Raw genomic sequence first — 22,099 nt, forward strand, 5'->3', positions numbered from 1 at the left:
ATGAAAACAAGGTGCTGAAACTATTTTTGTATTTGAGAAGCAAGCTGCTGTCATTGCTATTAGAAAGGCCTTGTGACGTGCAGCCACTGTTATGGTGCTTTTTTTGAGAGAGCGAGAGAGTGGCTACTGTAAACCCTGGAAATCGGCAAATAATGTCTCTTATGCTCAGAGTTGGTAGCACAAAAGACATTGTTTTGTTGCAAAGGTATTTTAGCTCCTTAAACTGCCAGTTTGTCATGATGAAGCATGTTACTGAAATTTGTCACTCATTTCAGTGAGAGGAACAGTGAAGAAATGAAGGATCCTCTGCAGCTGACAGGCCGCATCTCTTCCCAGCTGGCTAGTACAGCAAACACCTGTTCAGTTGTTTTCAGTTGCTCAGTGTCTCTCTGGCATAGGCACATGTTGCTGGAGAATAGTAATTGTTTTTTCTGCTTTAGAAATCAAATTCCAGCAATAGGCCTGTTTCCAAAAGCTCCTCAGCAGAAGGTACCTTTCTAACCACCTCTTCTGCTTGCAAATTATTCAGTTCAAAATAGCAGGAGCCATAATTAACCATTAGAAAAAAGCCACTTTAGGTAGTACTGTATGTCAAAGTCTGTGCACATTGAGTCCTGCCACACAAAGAAAAGGAATTCCACATCACTAAACTTGCACCACCAGCTGCCAAAGCCAGGAATTGCACCATCATTAGCATGTTTTGGTGGAAAATTACTTACCTGCTAAGTGGAAGTTATACAAGACATAATGGCCTAAAACCTTTGTTGCACTACTCTAAATCTGGAATTAATCCATTGCAGATATTCTAGCTGTTCCTTGGTGTCACAGGGCAGAATTTGGCCCCTCATTTTTAGTATGTTTACATTACTGGAGTCTGGCTTTAGTTACAAAACTAACTCAGGTTTCAGAGTAGCAGCCGTGTTAGTCTGTATTCGCAAAAAGAAAAGGAGGACTTGTGGCACCTTAGAGACTAACCAATTTATTAGAGCATAAGCTTTCGTGAGCTACAGCTTGTGAGCTGTAGCTCACGAAAGCTTATGCTCTAATAAATTGGTTAGTCTCTAAGGTGCCACAAGTCCTCCTTTTCTTTTTGCGAAAACTAACTCAGACTCAATTAGAAATTAAATTGAATGACTTGTGTAAAGGCTAAGAGTGAGTCAATTGCTTACAGCAGTAAAGAGGAGGAGTAGCTTGTTATTAGATGAGCTAATGGTGACAAACTACTGATCTACTACATTTTAAAAAACGTTTACATAAGAGAGTTTGGGCACTTGCTTACAAGCTCTTGAGAAGTAGCTATTAAAGTGACAAGGGAATGGGTCTAGATTGTCCAGAGAACTCCAGAAGTCAGGGAGACCAAAGCAAATATGATGAGGGGGGGAGAGGAGGTGGCGTGATGACCTCCTCTCTCATCCTGGGTGTCCCACATTCTTGAGGGGAGTTATTACAGATTTTCCACTAACCCTATTTACCAAAATTGCTACCCTGACACTTGTTTACATACTAGTTTTGCTTTAATTATCTGCAATTTAAAACAAGCCCAATCATGCAATCCCTTCCCCCATGAGAGGGAATTCCACACCCAGAGGGGTGCAGGATCACACCCTCTATTAGGGCTACTGATCAGTGCTTTATTGTACATTGCAAGGTGGTAAGATATTCCAGGAGCCATCTAAAGTCACAATCTTGTTTAACTGGAGTTTATTATAGCCTGTCAAAAGGATGCTGTACCACCACCACCAGGTTGCAGAAGAATCCACGCCAGCTCCTCTTGTTGCATTAAACACAAGCACCAGCCTAGAATAATAGTGTGTTTAATATAAAGAACAGTGCAAAAATTAACTTGGTAAATACTGATGCTGAACACAGTTGCAAGGATCCTGCATAAAATGGCAGCTCCCTCCCACTCTGCAGCCAGCTAAGGGCCGACAGCAATAGGCTCCAGAGAGAACCTGAGGCAGGAAGACAGAGGCAAGTGCTAGAGAACTTCCAAGGAGCAGCAAATGGTAGTAGGAAGGGATCCTCTATGCATGGGCTGGGATGCACAGGGCAGAAAGGAAGGAGAAGAAAAGTCAGTTATTAATCTGATGCCTAGATACGACAGTGACAGGCACAGAAGAAACACCTTTGATTTTACATCATTGCATACAGAAAATATAACTTCGGTATGTGTCAGTGGGGCGGTGTTAGCCATACCTCTGGACCACAAAACAGTGGGTTCAAGCCTCATTGCAGGACTCACTCCTATCCAATACAGTTGAGATACTAAACCTTCAATAATCGTTTGGGTAGAAACTAAAAGCGTCATGGCACTTTCAGAAAGTGCAGGGTCCTGGCCAGCATTCCTCCTCAGCTAGACAAGGTTCAGTGTTCAAAAGCTGCATGCAAAGCTATCGCTGAGTTGGGAGCCTAGTCTGTCACAAGTCTCTGCCCCAGCAGTAACTCATGGCTTTGTAAAGTACCAGGAAATAGCTAAAGTATGAAAGGAGAGAAAAGCCAGCTCACAAGCCACCTCTATTCAGCTTCACTTAGGGTTCATTTCAGAATTAGACCAGCATGTGCTTTTTTGCTTAACAGTATGGTATTGGATGCAAGGTCAGTCGTAGTTTGCGAAAATGATTATTTTACGGTCTTGTTCCGTCTGAAGATACAAGCAAATGTCAAAGGAGCTGCTCTCAAGCTGAGTTTTGAAGAGCATGGAGCTGTATGCATGAAGCCTCACTCTCTCTTTGCCTCTACGCTGTAAAGATCTGAGCGCTTTTGAGTATGAAGGGGGATTTGCTGGCGGATTTCTGCAAGCTTCTTCAGGTCTGTAAAAAGTGAAAAGTTAAATTGTTCAGACAAACTCCAACTGATACTTGGAAAAAAGCACGTGCACCACATTGTACACAAACATCCATGAGAAAGGGACTGTCCAGAGCTGGAGGAACTGAAAAAGGATTAGTGAGATTTTCAAACCTGCACGCATTTGTGTACACCTGACTTGCGTGCACAAACACAGAGCCTGATGCTTATGCAAGGCAGGAGATATGTACATTATCTGACTTGTACAAGTCAGGTAAACAGGAACTTGTCTGAATGGGTTTGACCAATCTGGGCCTGTGCATTTTGTGGATGGTCAATGGCTAGATCACAAAAACCATCATCACAACTGACGCTGTGACCCAAAAATCTCTTGGTGCCAACTGGCAGAGGGCATGGTGCAGAGAGTTTCACAGGGATCCCTGGGGTCAGATATATGCATAATAATTCACTAAAGGATGGCCTGTGGGGTTTCCATTCAGAGCCAGTAGCCATCATAATCACTGCAAAAGGCATGGACAGATAATACTTAAGGAGTTGTGTCTATATTAAAAATTATGTTTGGAAGGCAGGTACCCAGGTGGTGACACGTCTAGGACAGGTTTCTTTAAAGCAGGGGGTAATATGCTTGTCCCTCTCGCTGGTCACGTATGTATTGAGCACCATATGTCTCACACTGGATGCCTATTTGCATACTGAGCCAAATGCTGATCAAGAGATTGTGAAATCTTCAAGGGAGGAAATTTACAAAATAAGTTGGGGGAAAAGGGGAGATCCGGTTTACCAGTAAGGCTTGTTCTGATATGTCTGGGGTGCAAACAGACATGCTGGATCCTTCACCGAGGCAGCAAACGGGCAGCGTGATTTGTATCACGAATGGAAGATCACAACCAACCCAGGCTGTAAAATGTTGGAAGGACTTTGCGTGAGCTTTGCTCTCTCGAAGACAGGAAAGTCTCCAGTTAAGTAAGTCTAGGTTCTAGAATCTGTGTTATGATTTTCTATGTAGCCATTTGTTTCCAATACTTCTAACCTGCTGCCACTTCAATTGCTGTGCTCGCACACTATACTTCATTAAATAAACTTTTACTTGTTTTCACTACAAACGTAAGTGCTGTGTGTTAAGCAGAGCAGTGATCGGAGGCGTAACTGATAAGTTGGGGTGCACTGCTTCTTTGGAAGTAGCGAAGCTGAATACTGCGAGTGTCCAGGGGGATAGGGCTGGACACTCTAGGGTGCCAGTCGGAGGGTGCCTATCCCAAACTCGTAGAGAGATAGCTGGGCCTACTTAGGCCTAGTGGGGAGCGCTTGTATTGCCTGTCGAGTTGCGGAGCTGTTCCCCAGAAGGCACAGATAAGGCTAGGCACCATATATAGTGGTCTTGGCAGAGAGGCTAAGGACTGAATGGCTCATGGAGACTGAGCTCCCTCTGCCCCTAGAGGAGAGCCTTCCAGGTCGGTGTTGAGGCAGATTGGCAGGGTCTGGCATTGCTGCTACCCGTGTTATACCAGTTTCTGTGAATGACTAGAAGCCTTCAGTTTCTGAAGCTGAGGGCCAGCCACGAGGCTCTCACCTTTCACCAGAAAGGCTTTAGAAACAGGAAAATAAAACTTGAACATACCACATCTAAATGCATAGGGTCAGATGAGCCCAAGGATGCCCAGCTTACAGAGGGTTTTGGTCTGCTTAGCCCAGTTGTCCCCAAACTTCTTACTTCCTGTCCCCCCATGTTCACCCTCCCCGCCCCACATTCTGTGGGGCCACAGCTCTTGGAGAGGGGGACGCAGACAGGGGTAAGGGGGCTGAGGCTGGGGCTGGCAGCTGGGATCCTGGGTGCAGGGTCAGCAGCTGGAGCCAGGAGCTGAGCTGGGTGGCACTTCCTGCCCCCCATGGTGGCTGGCCTGGGCCCCCTCAGTGCCCCCTAGGGGGGCGCACCCCACAGTTTGGGGACCTGTGGTTTAGCCTCACTGACTCCAGTTTCTCTTTTCCTCTTTTTTTGGTGGGGAAGAAAGAACAAAAAAAAACCCAGTGGCTTACCTATATCTGTGTAGATAACAGTTTCCTCAGTGCCAGCTTTGGCTATGACTTCCCCCCTGCAAAATTAAACAATATTTATTTAGTATTTGTACTGCAGGAACACCTAGGAGCCTGTCGGGCCCCCGGGCCCCATTGTGCTGAGTGTTGTACAAACACAGAACAAAAAGATGGTCCCTGTCCCCCCACTATACAATCTAAGAGTTAATCTAAGCACATGGTCATGGTCACACCCACAAGTTCTCTTGGGACTGAGGGAGCCTGAAAAGTAGAATGTTCCCCCTACTGTACAGCACTTTCAGATTCGAGCATACCACGGGCACTTGGTTTTAACTGAGAAACATGTAAAATGAATCTAAGTAATAAGACTGAGAAATTGGATCAGAAGATTTTTTTTAAAAAATCAGCAAGCATAATGCACACATTGCAAGTCATTCGGGAGTTGCAGTGCTTTATGAAGACTGCCCCTCATTAGATTCCCCTCCATAATTGTATCCGCACTTTGATGATTAACACTCTGAGTAGGTCTCAGCACTCCTGTATTCCTCACTATGTCATTCTGCACCACTACAGTGTCAGAGCAGACAGCAGGTTTTTGATCTCCCACTCCCAGAAGCCTCCTGGACACGGCACAAGACCTTAAGCAATCTCCCACAATCCACCACTTTAAGGAGCTGCAGGATAGGTACTTAGAAGAACATACCATTGCAACAGAGTCAAGTGGATGGATGTGTGCGAGCACCAAAACAGGATGGCTAGCATGAATGCATTGCACCACTTCAATCTGAAGTAAAAAAGAGTTCACATTTCAAAGGTTCAAGTTCTCTAGTAGAATAAGGCTGTACATAGCTCTTGTTAAGAAGGGATCCTCTGTAGACAAACCAGCATTGAATCTATATATCTAAAAGTACTTTATATGGAGAAAAAAATGGTCTTTGCTACACAGGCAAAGTTTATCTGTAGGATCAGTTTAGCATCAGATATTCTCCAGCAATACTGGCATCTGAAGAAGTGAGGTTTTTACCCATGAAAGCTTATGCTCAAATAAATTTGTTAGTCTTTAAGGTGCCACCGGACTCCTCGTTGTTTTTGTGGCTACAGACTAACACGGCTGCCCCCTGATACTCCAGCACTACTGCTCATGCTGGGGGTTGACTAGCTAAAAGTCCTTCCCATCTCAGATTCTGCTAGTGTGTTATTGCAAGGAGCCAGGCAGGCATATTTTAAAGTCCGGATTAACAAACAAACATTACTGATCCTAGACACTTCTTTTTCACCATCTCTGCTGTTAGCTGCAAAGGCATTACTATGTGCTGAGTGAAAGGGCTGAGGCACCAACAATCAGATAAACAGGTTTCAGCTTTACACGAAAACTTAGAATGCAGTTTTCTAGCTGATGAGTAACATGAATGGAGTTAATTATTTGGAAGAAAAATGGTAACTATTGCCTAGAAAGATTCTTGGTTACATATTTTTCCTGATTTTACCCAAAGCTACTCAGGCTCATCGATGAAAATAACTGCTGCTTATGGAATACACTCTGAGCTATCTGGTCTACACCCTGCTAATTCTGTCTCAAAGATCAAGTTCATTTTATTCTTTGATTATGATGCCAAAGCCTTGTAAAGCTCTAGTTAAGGAGTCTCTAGTAGACAGCTCCCAAGGTGATTCAGCTTTGGAATTAACCACATAATACTCTGCACACAGTCCGACTTTTCTGAATGGTGGTTTGGTTTTTAATACTCTTATACAGATAATTATCGTAAGTGTCACGTAAATGAGTAGATTTCTTGTGGAATGTGATGAGATAATCAACTTGAATATATTGTTTTATCCTTCCCAAGACTATGGTATATACTCAATTGTTTTTTAACTGGATCTTTCTCTCTTCTCTGTAAATAAAATTAAAAATATCAAGCTAGTTAGAGAGTGGATGATGCAGAGTTTGATACACTGAGATTAGTTTTTAATCCAGGTAAAAAGCTTTCAAAGGGCCAACTGCAGCTCCAGTTATATTCAGAGGAAAACTTTAAACCTATTTGTTATTGGATATTGATCACTCACCCAAACCCAGTTTGTTTGGTCTAAGCAGCCATGATCACATTGCGGTAAAAGGTTTGCTTCCCTTTAGCTTTAAAATATTTCTACTGAGCAGTAATTTTATTTTTGTAGTCTTTTTGTTACACTTAAAGGAAAAATATAACTTGGCTGTCAGTTAGTTAGAAAAAGGCTGCACAAGCTCACAGGAAGTTAAATATTCTTACTATCCTGCTTTTAATGGCTATTTCACAATTCCGCTGGGTATTAGCTTAAGGAACTAAACTAATGACAGATTTCCTTAGATGGACACAAGAACAACTTGAAATCCAGCCTATGTTTTTTTATCGGTGAAGTAATCCCAGGTGCCTAATCCCTACCTCTGAATTCTCCAGACAATTTCTGTCTTTTTACAACCACATTTTATCTAAGTTTCTCCGTTCCTTTTTGCTATGTGAAAAACCCCCACAAAGAGCAAAGTGGCTATACATAAGGTGCTGTCAGATGCATAAAGTTAATGGTAAAAATAGAGTAGAGAACTGTGTGTCATTTTCAGTTAAAGGAATCTTAGATGATACTTTTAAGAGTAGGTAGAAACATTTTCAGACAGAAGTTTGACAGTATCCCTTAAAGTTTGGTTAGCAGAAAAATTCAGTTATTCTTCTCCATTTACCATGGGTTTACTACAGTGCTGTGTCCCCAGGCAACGTAAGATGCTTTCTCATCCCTAGCAGGAGATGCAGTAGCCACGTAGACTTGGTTATCAACCGCTCTGCATTCAAAGAAGGACAAGAAAAAATTACTGTCCACATCTTTGTACACCACAGATTCGCTGCATTTGAAAAAAACAAACAGAAGGGAAGGAAAAATTATGCCAAAGAGGTGATGTGGATTTTCCATCTTGCTGCATTTTAGGAAATACAAAATAGCCAAAACCATAAATAACATGAAGGTCAGCAAGGCAAAAATCCAGAGACTCAGGATGGGAGAAATCTCTATACGCCAAGTGGACCAGATTGAATGGCACAAAGCATTTAAACTCCCATTAATGCCAGTTTAAGTCCTTTGCTCAATAGGGATGGCTGGTTGAATCACACTCAGTCTGAATCCCAACCACTGCCTACATTTCAGGATCTAGACAGTAACACAGGAGCCAACATGCCAACTAAGTGACTAAGCGGTGCTGGGATTCAGGAGATATGGGTTCTGTTCCTGACTTTCACTGACTCAGCTTGATCTTGGGAAAAATCACAGCAAGCAACTCTTAGAATTAACCCCTTTCTCCCTCTCAGTGCCTCAAGCTTCCCCATCTGGGTTACCTCTCTGTGTAAAGCACTCGGAGGTGTACAGATGAAAAGTGCTTTCTCAGAGCTTGGTATCTGAGAGATTGGCCCAAAGGTGTTTATATCACGACTGAAGTATTAGAGTTTTCCTACTGATGGTGGGAATGATTTGGTGCTGTGTATGGCCTATCAGACATAAGGGAGTTAGGATAGAAAGAATCATGTGACACCAAAGCCCAGTTGTTTATTAAATAATACAGTTTAAAAACAAAATTCTGAGTCAGTTCAACAATCCCTTTCAGGAAGAGGAGGGAAAGGCTTTTATTTAGTTCTTACCGTCCTCTTTGCAGCAGTTCCCAGTGGGCTGGTCCAGTTGTCATATTAAAAGCCCCCGGATACACTAGCAGCTGGCAACCTTGGTTAAAAAAGAATGCCTCGGTATTATAAGATAACAAAAGAATGGTCATGGGGGAAGCATGGTTATCGCAGTTCAGAGCTGCAGTTTCCCTGCACCACTGAAATATGCACAGTCAATCAGGTAAGTTGTGTCAAAGAGCGTAGTGGCTTTAGGAGTCAGCCAGCACAGGCTACCTGACCACTTCGATCACCACGAATCTGACTTGTACTTAGCTATTAAAACTTGGCCCACCTTCTAATAAAAGAGGGCAGCTGGTGTTTAGACACTCAAAACCAATGCTGCTCAGTGCTATATTTATTGCCAAGTAATAGGCAGGGATGGATGGTCTGAGCAACAGGCAATCAGGGCTTTAGTCCTCGCTTAGCTAAAGGCTTCCCGTGTGGTCTTGGGCAAGTAAGTTAATGTCTGCGTGCCTTGGTTAACCCATCTGTAGGCAATACATCTTCTCAGGTGTGCTGTGAGGCTAAATCAAATCAATATTTTGAAAGTATTTTGAGACCCTCAGAGGGAAGGCACTAGAGAAATGTGGACTACTAGGGCTGATCCCAGCTGTCATGACTTGTTAACAAACCCAGTTCTCTCCTGTATGTAGCACAAGGCCCAACGTTCTTCCATCAGCTGCAGTCACCGTGGAGTGATATATTTTCTCATTTTTAAAATGCTTTGTAGGTCACTGGCCTTTAACTTCTACATTGTCTAAAGTTTGTAAGTTGCATGAATGTAATTAAGGACAGGACAAGTCAGCTAAAAGCCATGACACAGTTGGGAAGTGTAGGGGGTATTGACTCTTCACAGCAGCCTGGCAGCAGGCTTGCTGCCTATCATCCTCTGGGAGCACTCCCCAGATATTATAACAGATGTGCTTTCCTCCAAGGATAGAATATTGTCCTCTTCAGATTTCCTGTACAGGATCCTCTCAGCTAAACTCAGTGCCTCCCCACCCTGGCAACCTCAAGATCCAGGACTATTCCTCTTTAGCCTCACCTCTTCATGTGACCTGTTTCCTCCACATCCCTTTCAAAAGCCAGGCCAGGGAGGAATTGGTCCAGTTCACTGTGACTCAGTGAACTGGTATCTTTCTGTTGCAGCTGCCATCTTGTTCTCCAGAATCTAAGTTCTCCCTTAAAGAGGAGAAAGTCTCTTCTCCTTATGGTTGTGAAGAAAACCTTCATATTGTGCAGCAAATATCAGATGCTTGGACTCTGCAGACAGCCTAAAGTGACAGCCCAGAGACATGAACAGCCTGATTTATCTCAATGGGTCAATGATTCTGAAACCCAGTACTAACATTTTAAAATGGCAACATTATTAACTATTTCACTGCTCATCAAAGCATGCAAGAAAGGGGAGAGAGACCATTATATGAAGATGTGCATCATCCCTTTTATGTCATGAGCCATGCAGTCCTTTCACTCCCCTCCCCCAAATCTGGCTTTTGGAGGGTAGTTTGCAGCATGCGGGGAGGTAAAGCAGGACCAGTTCCTCCTAAGAGTCCTGATTTGTCCTGCTTCCCTTAAGTCAGGAACTTTCCATCCTCCCCAGTAGCTGAGTGCCTGGGAATCAACCCTGGCACATAGCCGGGGGGGGGGGGGGGGGAACAGTGTGGCTGGGCTGGGAGAGAAGAGGAAAGGAGAGGAAGTTCCTTTGAATGTATTTACTTAAAGACATCAGTATCCCTAACAGGTTAGAATATGCAGAACCTCCACAAAGGGGTATGTATATGCACTTATACCAAGTAAACCACAGGGAATACTTTTGTGCACTGGCTCACAGGAATAGGTGCATGCATCAATCTTTGATATTCTGATGTATTCATGTAGGACCAGAGCCTCCCTACTGTCTCAATGAGAGACACTGCTCCTTTGACTAGCCAAGCAGATAGCTGTATTTTTGGACCAGAACCTCATGAGCGCTATTCCTGATGCTATCTATGCAGTTTGTGGATAATCATGGGGTCTGACCCTATGTATGCAGCTGTGTATTGAACAGCAAGAAACACTTTTTCTGAAACAGTTCTGTATGGATGGGTCACCTCTCAATTAATGGCAAGCCCCTGCTGTACAAAATCTGGGCAAGTTTACTCAGCAACACTTCCTCACCTTTCTGTGCGTAGATCTGAGCAAGCTCAGCAAATCGGATGTCATAGCAGATCCCCAGTCCCACTTTACAGTATGCTGTTCCCAAAACAGAAGAGACACAAAACAGAAGTCACTGTCATGCTGAATGCAGGAAGGGAATCTCAGGTCTTCATCCATCAATCACGAAAGCTCTTGTACAATACTTTCCACCACAAAAAACGTGCACTGATTTTAGACATGTGTTTTCTTATCTGCAACCACTGTACCTGCAGTGAATTTCTGCAAGTGTTACCCAAGAAAGTGCACCAGTCTGAGAATTTTCTTTTTTAAAATGTGGATATTGTTAGTTATTTTAGGGAATAGAAAGAAGTCCCTGTCACATCTGCCTTATCAAGCAGCTATATCCACTAAAAGCTTGTCATGTTATGTCTCTGTCTGGTTTTATAGGTATCTTCTCAAAAATTATTGATCAACTTCTCAATGACGCACACAGATGGGAAAGAAAAAACACAAACTACATGCACTGAAACAACAACAAAGTTGTTGCTAAGAGATTTCTCCCATACACAACCCATTGTGTTGCAAGAAGATGACCACAGCCCAAGGGATATTTGATAATTTGGAGAGAGCTCAGTTAATGGGACAGGGTAATTTTGGTGGGGATTATAGCAAGTGCAAGCATCACCTAAGGCAGCAAGTCATCTTGGGAGTGGATATAAAACAAATCACATGGGACTTTCTGCTATGTTAGCTGAAAATTTGAAATCTCCACTACCATGCCATCCTCACAGGATATAATTTGTCAGCTCTAGTCCAACACTTTGTTTATTTTTTTCAAAGACAACTTTTGGGCGTAATGAGGCCCATATAAACGACCTAAATAAAATGATTCCATTGTTCAAACTAATTTTGTAAACTGACAGTATGTGCTATGGAAATACTGAGCACTCACAGAAAAGCTGCTTCAGTAATTACTTTTCTCATTCTTTCCATTCCAATTGGAGAGGAAATCTTACAGTAGTCTAGGCACCATCTGTGAACAGGCAACTGGGAATTATGGAACCAGAACTCCAAACCACAAGAGCAAAGCCAGGGCTCCACAAACCAACATCACTCCTGTGAGATACCACTGTATTTATAAATACAGATCATGGCATGTGTAACACTCCAAACGAGGCCCTACAAAAACAGAATTCACCCTTTTGTTCAACTAAAGTATAAGACTTCTAGTTACACAATATTACAACCATCTTCTTTAATGAATGGAACCAACATGATACATGTCTATCGCTGCTCAGATCATTTTGTTTGGATGTTGCAGCTCTTTCCACCACCCTCTGTCTTTGTCTTTTTAAATCATAGATTTGACTATGGGTAAACTTTTCAATAAGTATCTGGGAGATTTAGGAGCCTAAGTCCCATTGACTCCCAATGAGATAGGCTCCTTAATTTGATAACAGGACTTTGATGCTTTTGAAAAATGCACTCTCTATCTTCCTCTGTTTGTCAAATGCGTAGCACACTTTGACATAAATACTACTGCTACGGTAAAACAATGTCAAGATGGTGGTTGCAGTCATTTTATTAGGGCCCATTAGAAAGATAACTGATTCTCTTATACTCACGAGTATCAAACACAGAGAAACTGTCCCCTGGGCTCAGAGTTTCTGACTCCTGGAACCGGATTTTCCCAGGAACGTTAATGTCAAATAAATGAATCTGTTTCAAAAATAACCCAAGACACTCCTTACAAATTATTCAGCACAATGATATTAACAAGGATTTCTCCCTACTGTGTATGAGCCTATGTTAAACTTATGGATCCTCTAGCCCAGTGGCTCTCAACCTTTCCAGACTGTACCCCTTTCAGGAGTCTGATTTGTCTTGTGTACCCCCAAGCTTCACCTCCCTTAAAATCTACTTGCTTACAAAATCAGACATAAAAATACAAGTGTCACAGCACACTACTACAAAAAAAATTGCTTACTTTCTCATTTTACCATATAATTATAAAATAAACCAATTGGAATGTAAATATTGTACTTACATTTCAGTGTACGGTATATAGAGCGGTACAAACAAGTCATTGTATGAAACTGTAGTTTGTACTGACTTTGCTAATTCTTTTTATGTAGCCTGTTGTAAAACTAGGCAAATATCTAGATGAGTGTACCCCCGAAAGACCTTTGCATAACCCCAAGGATACACATACCCCTTGTTGAGAACCACGGCTCTAGCCTATTTTATTATCCTAGACCAGTGCCTTATCAGAATCACAATCAAATATTCTTTTAGACTGAATTAGTATTTTGGGACTGTGGCAAGATTTTTTAGCGCAAAAGCCTGTCCTGGATTTGTGTATACATTTCCTAAACTATTTGAAAAAACGTCTATGCCTTTTAAACAATGTGCACCAGTTAATCCATATGCCAGTTTTTAATACTGCTTACTAGATAAAATGAAGTCTTTGGTGTGATGCAGTAATAGAAACTATGTAAAACTAGCTAAAGACATAACAAATAATAAAGAACTCCTGTTGGGGCTCTCTAATTTCTTCATGAAAAGAGTCATTCAGAAATAGCAGTAGGATTTTATCTACTCTGTTCATCATAGAAATGTAGGGCTAGAAGGGACGACTAGTCCATCCCTCCATGCTGAGGCCAGATTAAGTATACCTAGGCCAGGGGTTCTCAAACTTCATTGCACCGTGACCCCTTTCTGACAACAAAATTACTACACGAACCCCGGAGGGGGGACTGAAGCCCGAGTCCACCCGAGCCCCATTGCTCTGAGAGGGGAGCAAAGCCTGAGCCTCACTGCTCCAGGCAGGGGGGCCAAAGCTGAAGCTCAAGGGCTTCAGCTCCAGGCAGGGGGCCTGCAACCTTAGCCCCGCCACCCAGGGCTGAGGTCCTCAGGCTTTGGCTTCGGCCCTGGGCAGTGGGGCTCCGGCTTCAGCCCCGGGCCTCAGCAAGTCCAAGCCAGTCCTGGCGACCCCATTCAAAGGGGGTCATGACCCACTTTGGGGTCCCAGCCCAGTTTGAGAACTGCTGACCTAGCCATCCCCAACAAGTGTTTGTCTAACTTATTCTTAAAAATCTTCAAAGATGGGGATTCCATAACCTCCATAGGCAACCTGTTCCTCTATTTAATTATACTTATTAGTTTCTGTCCTCACTCATTTATACTAGATTAGATTAGATGAGCTACCTTCCAAAGGGATATGTACATATTAAAAGACACTTAAATTACCCTGACATTGAAGTTGTAAGTAAAATCTGAGACCTTGGTTCAAAGAGAAGGATAATTATGATAACATGGTCTTAACCCCGATCCTGCAAAACTTACCCAGGCAAGTAACTTTCCACAGTCAAGAAGTTCCATCAAACTCATTCTGACTAGTCACATGCACAAGTGATTGCAGGACTGGGGCTTTTGCCCCAAAAATCTTAGACCAGCTCTGCCTCTACCTAGCAAAAGGGGGGCCTCTTGGTGCTATGCTACACAGGTATTAAACAATAAAAAAATAATGGCCCAGTACAAGCTTCAACTCCCAGTACAAACCCAACTACACAAACATTCCCAACACCTACAAAAAAAAAATAATGAAGAAAAGAAAATAACTTTAAAGTGACATCATCTAACAGGGTAGCCCAAGTGCAGCAGTTATGTTGTATTGGGCAACAGAATAGGTGAGTGGCTGAATACTAGACCTAGCTGAACAGTGCCTAATTCAATCAAGTTCTGAATTACTGTTCAATGTGACAATGTTTGTGCGCCTCTTGTTATTCACTATTCATAAGAAAACGATATTCTTCACACAAGTGTTTGGTCAATGGGTGTTCTTCAGACAAACACTTGTATTCTCATGGGAGCCAGGGTATCTGTGTGCAAACAAGGGGATCTGTTATTTGCTATTGTCCTGTATAGAAAGTTTCTAACATCCAATCAGGGAGCAGACAATACACAAGTATGACTTGGGTGACCTATTGCTCACCATAGACAGCAGAGAGCGGAAGTGAACAGCTTGCGAACAACCCAGCAGATTAAATTTGTTGACAAACTCTTTGTAATTGTTCACCAAATAGTGAATAAGAACATAAAAATCCAAACTTCTATGAACACAAAAAAGGCTAAATTAATCCAAAAATCTATTTACAACAAACAGTTATAGTAATAGCAAAAATAGTGACAGCATGGGTTTGTAGATAGACAGAGCAATGGAATGAGAGGCAGAGTAAAATCCTGACCCCCATTGAAATCAATGGAAAGTTTGCCATTGACTTCAGTGTGAACTCTAGTTCTAACACTGATTTGCCATGTCACACTGGGCAAGCTAATTAACCTTTCTGCCCCTCACCTACCTCATCTGTAAAACAAATATATTAACCCCCCCTTTTAAAGTTCTTTTAGATCCTCAGATGAAAACTACATATATATAATAATGAAATGACAGCACAATGTATTCTCATAACTACTACCTCTTTTGTTCTTCATATTCATTTGTGAAGTCTGTGGATGTTGGCTTCCTTTTAAAAACCTAGATGTAGACTTAAAAACAAAGCAGCTATCACTACTACACAACACAGCCAAATATCAGCCACAGCCAAATCAAGAAAAACCCACTGATAACAAAACGCTTCTACCTTCTCTTACCTTTCTGTGCTTAGCCAACATAGCACCATCAGGTCCAAAAACAGTACAGGTGTTATACAACTTCCCAGCATCCTCCTCTGGAATGGATCCTTTATTAGGAAGAGAAGACAGATTTCCAACAATTACATATAGTGACAATCCAGCTACACAAATAAACAAGCAATGCTTGTGCTGCTCCCAAACTAAGACCTGAATTTAAACTCAGAAGACAAACACTAAGAAAAAAAGCTACCTCCAATGAGATAGATGCCACACTCTTTTGCAACTTCTGAGAGCTTCTGCGTGGATTCGCCAGGGATTTTCTCTGCATATTCAGGAAAATATTTAGTACTATAGGGAGAGTTAAAACATTCCTAGAAGTGGAAAACAAAGAAACAAAATTAAAATCTGAAAGCACTACTGGAAGGTGTGGCCTTTGAAACCTCTCTATCTAGGTACTTAAATGGCCCTCATCAACATAATATCTGAGGGCCTATGAGGTTACTCATAAGCTAATATACAGGCCAGAGGAAGATTAATAATTGGCACCAACCCTGATAGTCGTTTAATGTGAACAATTTTGCACTGGAAACTGAAGAGATACCACTAGCTCATTTAACAAAGGCCAAACAGATGGTAACAATTTCTGCATATTTCCCAATCTGGTAACAATTTGAATCAGCAACCTTGAGTTGAAATGCCCTACGCTACCAGCACTCCCAGCTACCTTCGAGGCACCACTGACTTCCTGAGGAAACTACAATCCATCGGTGATCTTCCTGATAACACCATCCTGGCCACTATGGATGTAGAAGCCCTCTACACCAACATTCCACACAAAGATGGACTACAAGCCGTCAGGAACACTATCCCCGATAATGTCACGGCTAACCTGGTGGCTGAACTTTGTGACTTTGTCCTTACCCATAACTATTTTACATTTGGGGACTGTCATAAATATAAAGGGAAGGGTAAACCCCTTTGAAATCCCTCCTGGCCAGGGGAAAGCTCCTCTCACCTGTAAAGGGTTAAGAAGCTAAAGGTAACCTCGCTGGCACCTGACCAAAATGACCAATGAGGAGACAAGATACTTTCAAAAGCTGGGAGGAGGGAGAGAAACAAAGGGTCTGTGTCTGTCTGTAGTCCTCTTGGCCGGGGACAGAACAGGAATGGAGTCTTAGAACTTTTAGTAAGTAATCTAGCTAGGTATGTGTTAGATTATGATTTCTTTAAATGGCTGAGAAAAGAATTGTGCTGAATAGAATAACTATTTCTGTCTGTGTATCTTTTTTGTAACTTAAGGTTTTGCCTAGAGGGGTTCTCTATGTTTTTGAATCTAATTACCCTGTAAGATATCTACCATCCTGATTTTACAGGGGGGATTTCTTTATTTCTATTTACTTCTATTTTTTATTAAAAGTCTTCTTGTAAAACACTGAATGCTTTTTCATTGTTCTCAGATCCAAGGGTTTGGGTCTGTGGTCACCTATGCAAATTGGTGAGGCTTTTTATCCAACATTTCCCAGGAAAGGGGGGGTGCAAGGGTTGGGAGGCTTGTTCATTGTTCTTAAGATCCAAGGGTCTGGATCTGTAGTCACCTAAGCAAATTGGTGAGGCTTTTTACCAAACCTTGTCCAGGAAGTGGGGTGCAAGGTTTTGGGAAGTATTTTGGGGGGAAGGACGCGTCCAAACAGCTCTTCCCCAGTAACCAGTATTAGTTTGGTGGTGGTAGCGGCCAGTCCAAGGATAACGGATGTAATATTTTGTACCTTGGGGAAGTTTTGACCTAAGCTGGTAAAGATAAGCTTAGGAGGTTTTTCATGCAGGTCCCCACATCTGTACCCTAGAGTTCAGAGTGGGGGAGGAACCGTGACATGGTGGCAGCGGTGGGATTAACCTGAAATCATTTTGAGATCCAGTTGAGATTTTTTGAACTAGAAATACAGATTTTAAAAAGGAATTTTTAGGAAGTCCAGAAAGCAGCTTTGAAACTGAAAGCAGCTTGGTTTCTCTCTGCTTTGTGGCCAAGCAGAGACAAAAGGGGATTATCTTGTGAATTGCAGGTTTTCTTTGCCTGGAGGCAGGGTACTTAACTCCTGCAGGGAAATTCACAGTCTTCCAACCCAGAGGTTTTTTTTTTCTTTTCTTCCTAAAAGTAAATAGGGGGTGTGTGCTCTACCCATTTGCCTGGAGACAAAAGTGGCAGGGTTTTTTTTTAGGATTTTGATTTTTTTTTGTTTTACAAGGAGCACAGGTTTGAAAAGAAATTTTTTTTTCTTTGGGCTGGGTAAGCAGGTTTCCAAGTAGTTGGAGGTTTTTTGCTTTAATTTGGGCCCAGAGCAGAGACAAGGGAATTGTCTTTTTCTGTAGGCTGACAATCACTATCAGAGAATAGGTATTCTATTCCAGCACAGCAAAATTTTACAGCCAAGTTTTGTTTGTTTATTTCTAAACCTCGGGTGTAAAGTTAGTTAAAAACAGAGAGGTTAGAATGGCCAAATCCTCGGCTCGACTACAGCTGGAATTAGCCAAATTTCAGGCTGAGGAAGAACAAAGGGAACATGAAAGACCGATAGAAGTCATGCGGCTGGAGAAGGAGGTACAGGAGGCTGCCCACAAGAGGGAAATGGAGGCAAGGAAGCATGTGGAGGAGATGGAGAGGATAAAGGCCCAGCAGAATATACCAACAAACCCTAGCAATCCTTCTCCAGGTACCACTTCCCATCCCAGAAAGTTCCCCACCTACAAGGCAGGTGATGATACTGAGGCCTTCTTAGAAAACTTCGAAAGGGCCTGCCTTGGGTACAACATCTCTACTGACCAATACATGGTAGAGCTGAGGCCGCAGCTCAGTGGACCCTTAGCTGAGGTGGCAGCTGAAATGCCTAAAGAACATATGAACAAGTATGAACTGTTTAAATCCAAGGCGAGAGTCAGAATGGGGATAACACCCGAGCAGTCTCGTCGGAGGTTCCGAGCCCTAAGGTGGAAACCAGACATGTCATTTACCCGACATGCCTACCACATTGTGAAACATTGGGATGCCTGGATATCAGGAGCAAGTGTTGAATCTCCAGTAAATTTGCCCTTCCTAATGCAAATGGAACAATTCTTAGAGGGTGTTCCTGAGGAAATAGAAAGATACATCCTAGATGGGAAACCCAAAACTGTAATCGAGGCAGGAGAGATTGGAGCCAGATGGGTGGAGGTGGCAGAGAAGAAGAAAACTGGTCGCAGTTGGAGCGGAGACCAGAAGGGACCACCCCAGACCACACCCTATTACCGGGGGCCGCCCAAAGCCCCACCTACCTCCCAAAGAACCCTCCAGACCCCTTATCGTCCCACCACCCCGTTCCCCAGCAAACCACCTCGCCCCGGTGACCCGTCAGCTGGACGATGTTTTAAATGTAACGAGCTGGGGCATGTAAAGGCCAACTGCCCCAAGAACCCCAACAGATTACAGTTCATTGCACCGGAATCACACCAGAGGTCCACAGGCCCAGATACCTCCCAGATACCCTTGGAGCGGAGGGAAACTGTGAGTGTGGGCGGGAAGAAGGTCACCGCGTGGAGGGACACCGGAGCACAAGTGTCAGCTATCCATGCTTCCTTAGTGGACCCCAATTTAATCAACCCAGAGATCCAAGTGACGATTCAACCCTTCAAGTCCAACTCTTTCAATTTGCCTACAGCCAAGTTGCCTGTCCAGTACAAGGGCTGGTCAGGAATGTGGACTTTTGCAGTCTATGATGATTATCCCATCCCCATGCTGTTGGGGGAAGACTTGGCCAATCATGTGAAGCAGGCCAAGAGGGTGGGAACGGTCACCCGCAGCCAGGCTAAACAAGCCGTGGGGCCTAGCTCTGTTCCGGAAACTTCTATCAGGGCCCGGTCAGAGGTGATGGACCCGGACCCCAGGCCAATGTCTGCAACAGCAGTAGTGGATCCAGTCCCAGAGACCCAGACGGAACCAGTCCCAGAACCGGAACCAGCCAAACAACCAACACCAGACCCCGTGCCAGCACTGAATCCAGTACTTGCAACCTCAACACCAGAGGGCCCCACCGAACCTGAACTGGCAGCAGCCGATAACCCTACACAAGAGGCTCAGCCGGAGCCTGAATCCCAACATAGTGCACCAGCGGAGAGCGGTTCACAGTCAACAGAAACAGCTCCATCCCCTATATCGCTTCCAGAGGGACCAAGCCTATGTCCCCAATCCAATGAGGAACTGATGTCTCCAGCATCAAGGGAACAGTTCCAGACCGAACAGGAAGCAGATGAAAGCCTCCAGAGAGCGTGGACGGCGGCACGGAGCAACCCACTGCCTCTCAGCTCTTCTAATCGATCCAGGTTTGTTGTAGAAAGAGGACTTTTATACAAGGAAACTCTTTCTGGGGGACACCAGGAAGACTGGCATCCTCAGAGACAGTTGGTAGTTCCAACTAAATACCGGGCCAAGCTCTTGAGCTTAGCCCATGATCACCCTAGTGGCCATGCTGGGGTGAACAGGACCAAAGACCGTTTGGGGGGGTCATTCCACTGGGAGGGAATGGGCAAGGATGTTTCTACCTATGTCCAGTCTTGTGAGGTGTGCCAAAGAGTGGGAAAACCCCAAGACCAGGTCAAAGCCCCTCTCCAGCCACTCCCCATCATTGAAGTTCCATTTCAGCGAGTAGCTGTGGATATTCTGGGTCCTTTTCCGAAAAAGACACCCAGAGGAAAGCAGTACATACTGACTTTCATGGATTTTGCCACCCGATGGCCGGAAGCAGTAGCTCTAAGCAACACCAGGGCTAAAAGTGTGTGCGAGGCACTAGCAGACATTTTTGCCAGGGTAGGTTGGCCCTCCGACATCCTCACAGATGCAGGGACTAATTTCCTGGCAGGAACTATGAAAAACCTTTGGGAAGCTCATGGGGTAAATCACTTGGTTGCCACTCCTTACCATCATCAAACAAATGGCATGGTGGAGAAGTTTAATGGAACTTTGGGGGCCATGATACGTAAATTCGTAAATGAGCACTCCAAGGATTGGGACCTAGTATTGCAGCAGTTGCTCTTTGCCTACAGAGCTGTACCACATCCCAGTTTAGGGTTTTCCCCATTTGAACTTGTATATGGCCGTGAGGTTAAGGGGCCATTGCAGTTCGTGAAGCAGCAATGGGAGGGATTTACACCTTCTCCAGGAACTAACATTCTGGACTTTGTAACCAACCTACAAAACACCCTCCGAACCTCTTTAGCCCTTGCTAGAGAAAACTTACAGGATGCTCAAAAAGAGCAAAAAGCCTGGTATGATAAACATGCCAGAGAGCGTTCCTTCAAAGTAGGAGACCAGGTCATGGTCTTAAAGGTGCTCCAGGCCCATAAAATGGAAGCATCGTGGGAAGGGCCATTCGTGGTCCAGGAGCGCCTGGGAGCTGTTAATTATCTCATAGCATTCCCCACCTCCAACCGAAAGCCTAAGGTGTATCATATTAGTTCTCTAAAGCCCTTTTATTCCAGAGAATTAAAGGTTTGTCAGTTTACAGCCCAGGGAGGAGACGACGCTGAGTGGCCTGAAGGTGTCTATTACGAAGGGAAATGTGCTGGTGGTGTGGAAGAGGTGAACCTCTCCATGACCCTTGGGCGTATGCAGCGACAGCAGATCCAGGAGCTGTGCACTAGCTACGCGCCAACGTTCTCAGCCACCCCAGGACTGACTGAACGGGCATACCACTCCATTGACACAGGTAATGCTCACCCAATTAGGGTCCACCCTTACCGGGTGTCTCCTCAAGCTAAAACTGCTATAGAACGGGAGATCCAGGATATGTTACAGATGGGTGTAATCCGCCCCTCTGAAAGTCCATGGGCATCTCCAGTGGTTCTAGTTCCCAAACCAGATGGGGAAATACGTTTTTGCGTGGACTACCGTAAGCTAAATGCTGTAACTCGCCCAGACAACTATCCAATGCCATGCACTGATGAACTATTAGAGAAACTGGGACGGGCCCAGTTCATCTCTACCTTGGACTTAACCAAGGGGTACTGGCAGGTACCGCTAGATGAATCTGCCAAGGAAAGGTCAGCCTTCATCACACATCTCGGGCTGTATGAATTTAATGTACTCCCTTTCGGGCTGCGAAATGCACCCGCCACTTTCCAAAGACTTGTAGATGGTCTCCTAGCGGGATTAGGAGAATATGCAGTCGCCTACCTTGACGATGTGGCCATATTTTCGGATTCCTGGGCAGACCACCTGGAACATCTACAAAAAGTCCTTGAGCGCATAAGGGAGGCAGGACTAACTGTTAAGGCTAAGAAGTGTCAAATAGGCCTAAACAGAGTGACTTACCTTGGACACCAGGTGGGTCAAGGAACTATCAGCCCCCTACAGGCCAAAGTGGATGCTATCCAAAAGTGGCCTGTCCCAAAGTCAAAGAAACAGGTTCAATCCTTCTTAGGCTTGGCCAGTTATTACAGACGATTTGTACCGCACTACAGCCAAATTGCTGCCCCACTGACAGACCTAACCAAAAAGAAACAGCCAAATGCTGTTCAGTGGACCGGAAAGTGTCAGAAGGCCTTTAACAAGCTTAAAGCGACACTCATGTCTGACCCTGAACTAAGGGCCCCAGACTTTGACAAACCGTTCCTAGTAACCACAGATGCATCCGAGCGTGGTGTGGGAGCAGTTTTAATGCAGAAAGGACCTGATCAAGAATTCCACCCTGTAGTGTTTCTCAGCAAAAAACTGTCTGAGAGGGAAAGCAACTGGTCAGTCACTGAAAAAGAATGTTATGCCATTGTCTACGCTCTGGAAAAGCTAC

At 43.9% G+C, this 22,099-nt stretch overlaps 1 protein-coding gene across 1 annotated transcript in view; it reads right to left on the reverse strand.

Annotated features, from left to right (window-relative positions):
* Positions 1 to 1,798: 1,798 nt before the first annotated feature.
* The window catches only part of NIT2 (nitrilase family member 2), a 31,480-nt gene continuing 11,179 nt past the window's right edge, over positions 1,799 to 22,099 (reverse strand). Inside the window, exons 3-10 of the mRNA XM_084644911.1 lie at positions 15,538 to 15,658; positions 15,306 to 15,394; positions 12,278 to 12,371; positions 10,674 to 10,748; positions 8,493 to 8,571; positions 7,547 to 7,645; positions 4,840 to 4,895; positions 1,799 to 2,810 (exon numbers count right to left, since the gene is read on the reverse strand). Of these exons, the coding sequence (XP_084501037.1) occupies positions 2,719 to 2,810; positions 4,840 to 4,895; positions 7,547 to 7,645; positions 8,493 to 8,571; positions 10,674 to 10,748; positions 12,278 to 12,371; positions 15,306 to 15,394; positions 15,538 to 15,658 (705 nt within the window). The 3' untranslated portion in view covers positions 1,799 to 2,718. The remainder of the gene's footprint in view (positions 2,811 to 4,839; positions 4,896 to 7,546; positions 7,646 to 8,492; positions 8,572 to 10,673; positions 10,749 to 12,277; positions 12,372 to 15,305; positions 15,395 to 15,537; positions 15,659 to 22,099) is intronic.

This window comes from Lepidochelys olivacea (assembly GCF_965140295.1).
Source record: "Lepidochelys olivacea isolate rLepOli2 genome assembly, chromosome: 1".
Taxonomy (NCBI): Eukaryota; Metazoa; Chordata; order Testudines; family Cheloniidae; genus Lepidochelys; species Lepidochelys olivacea.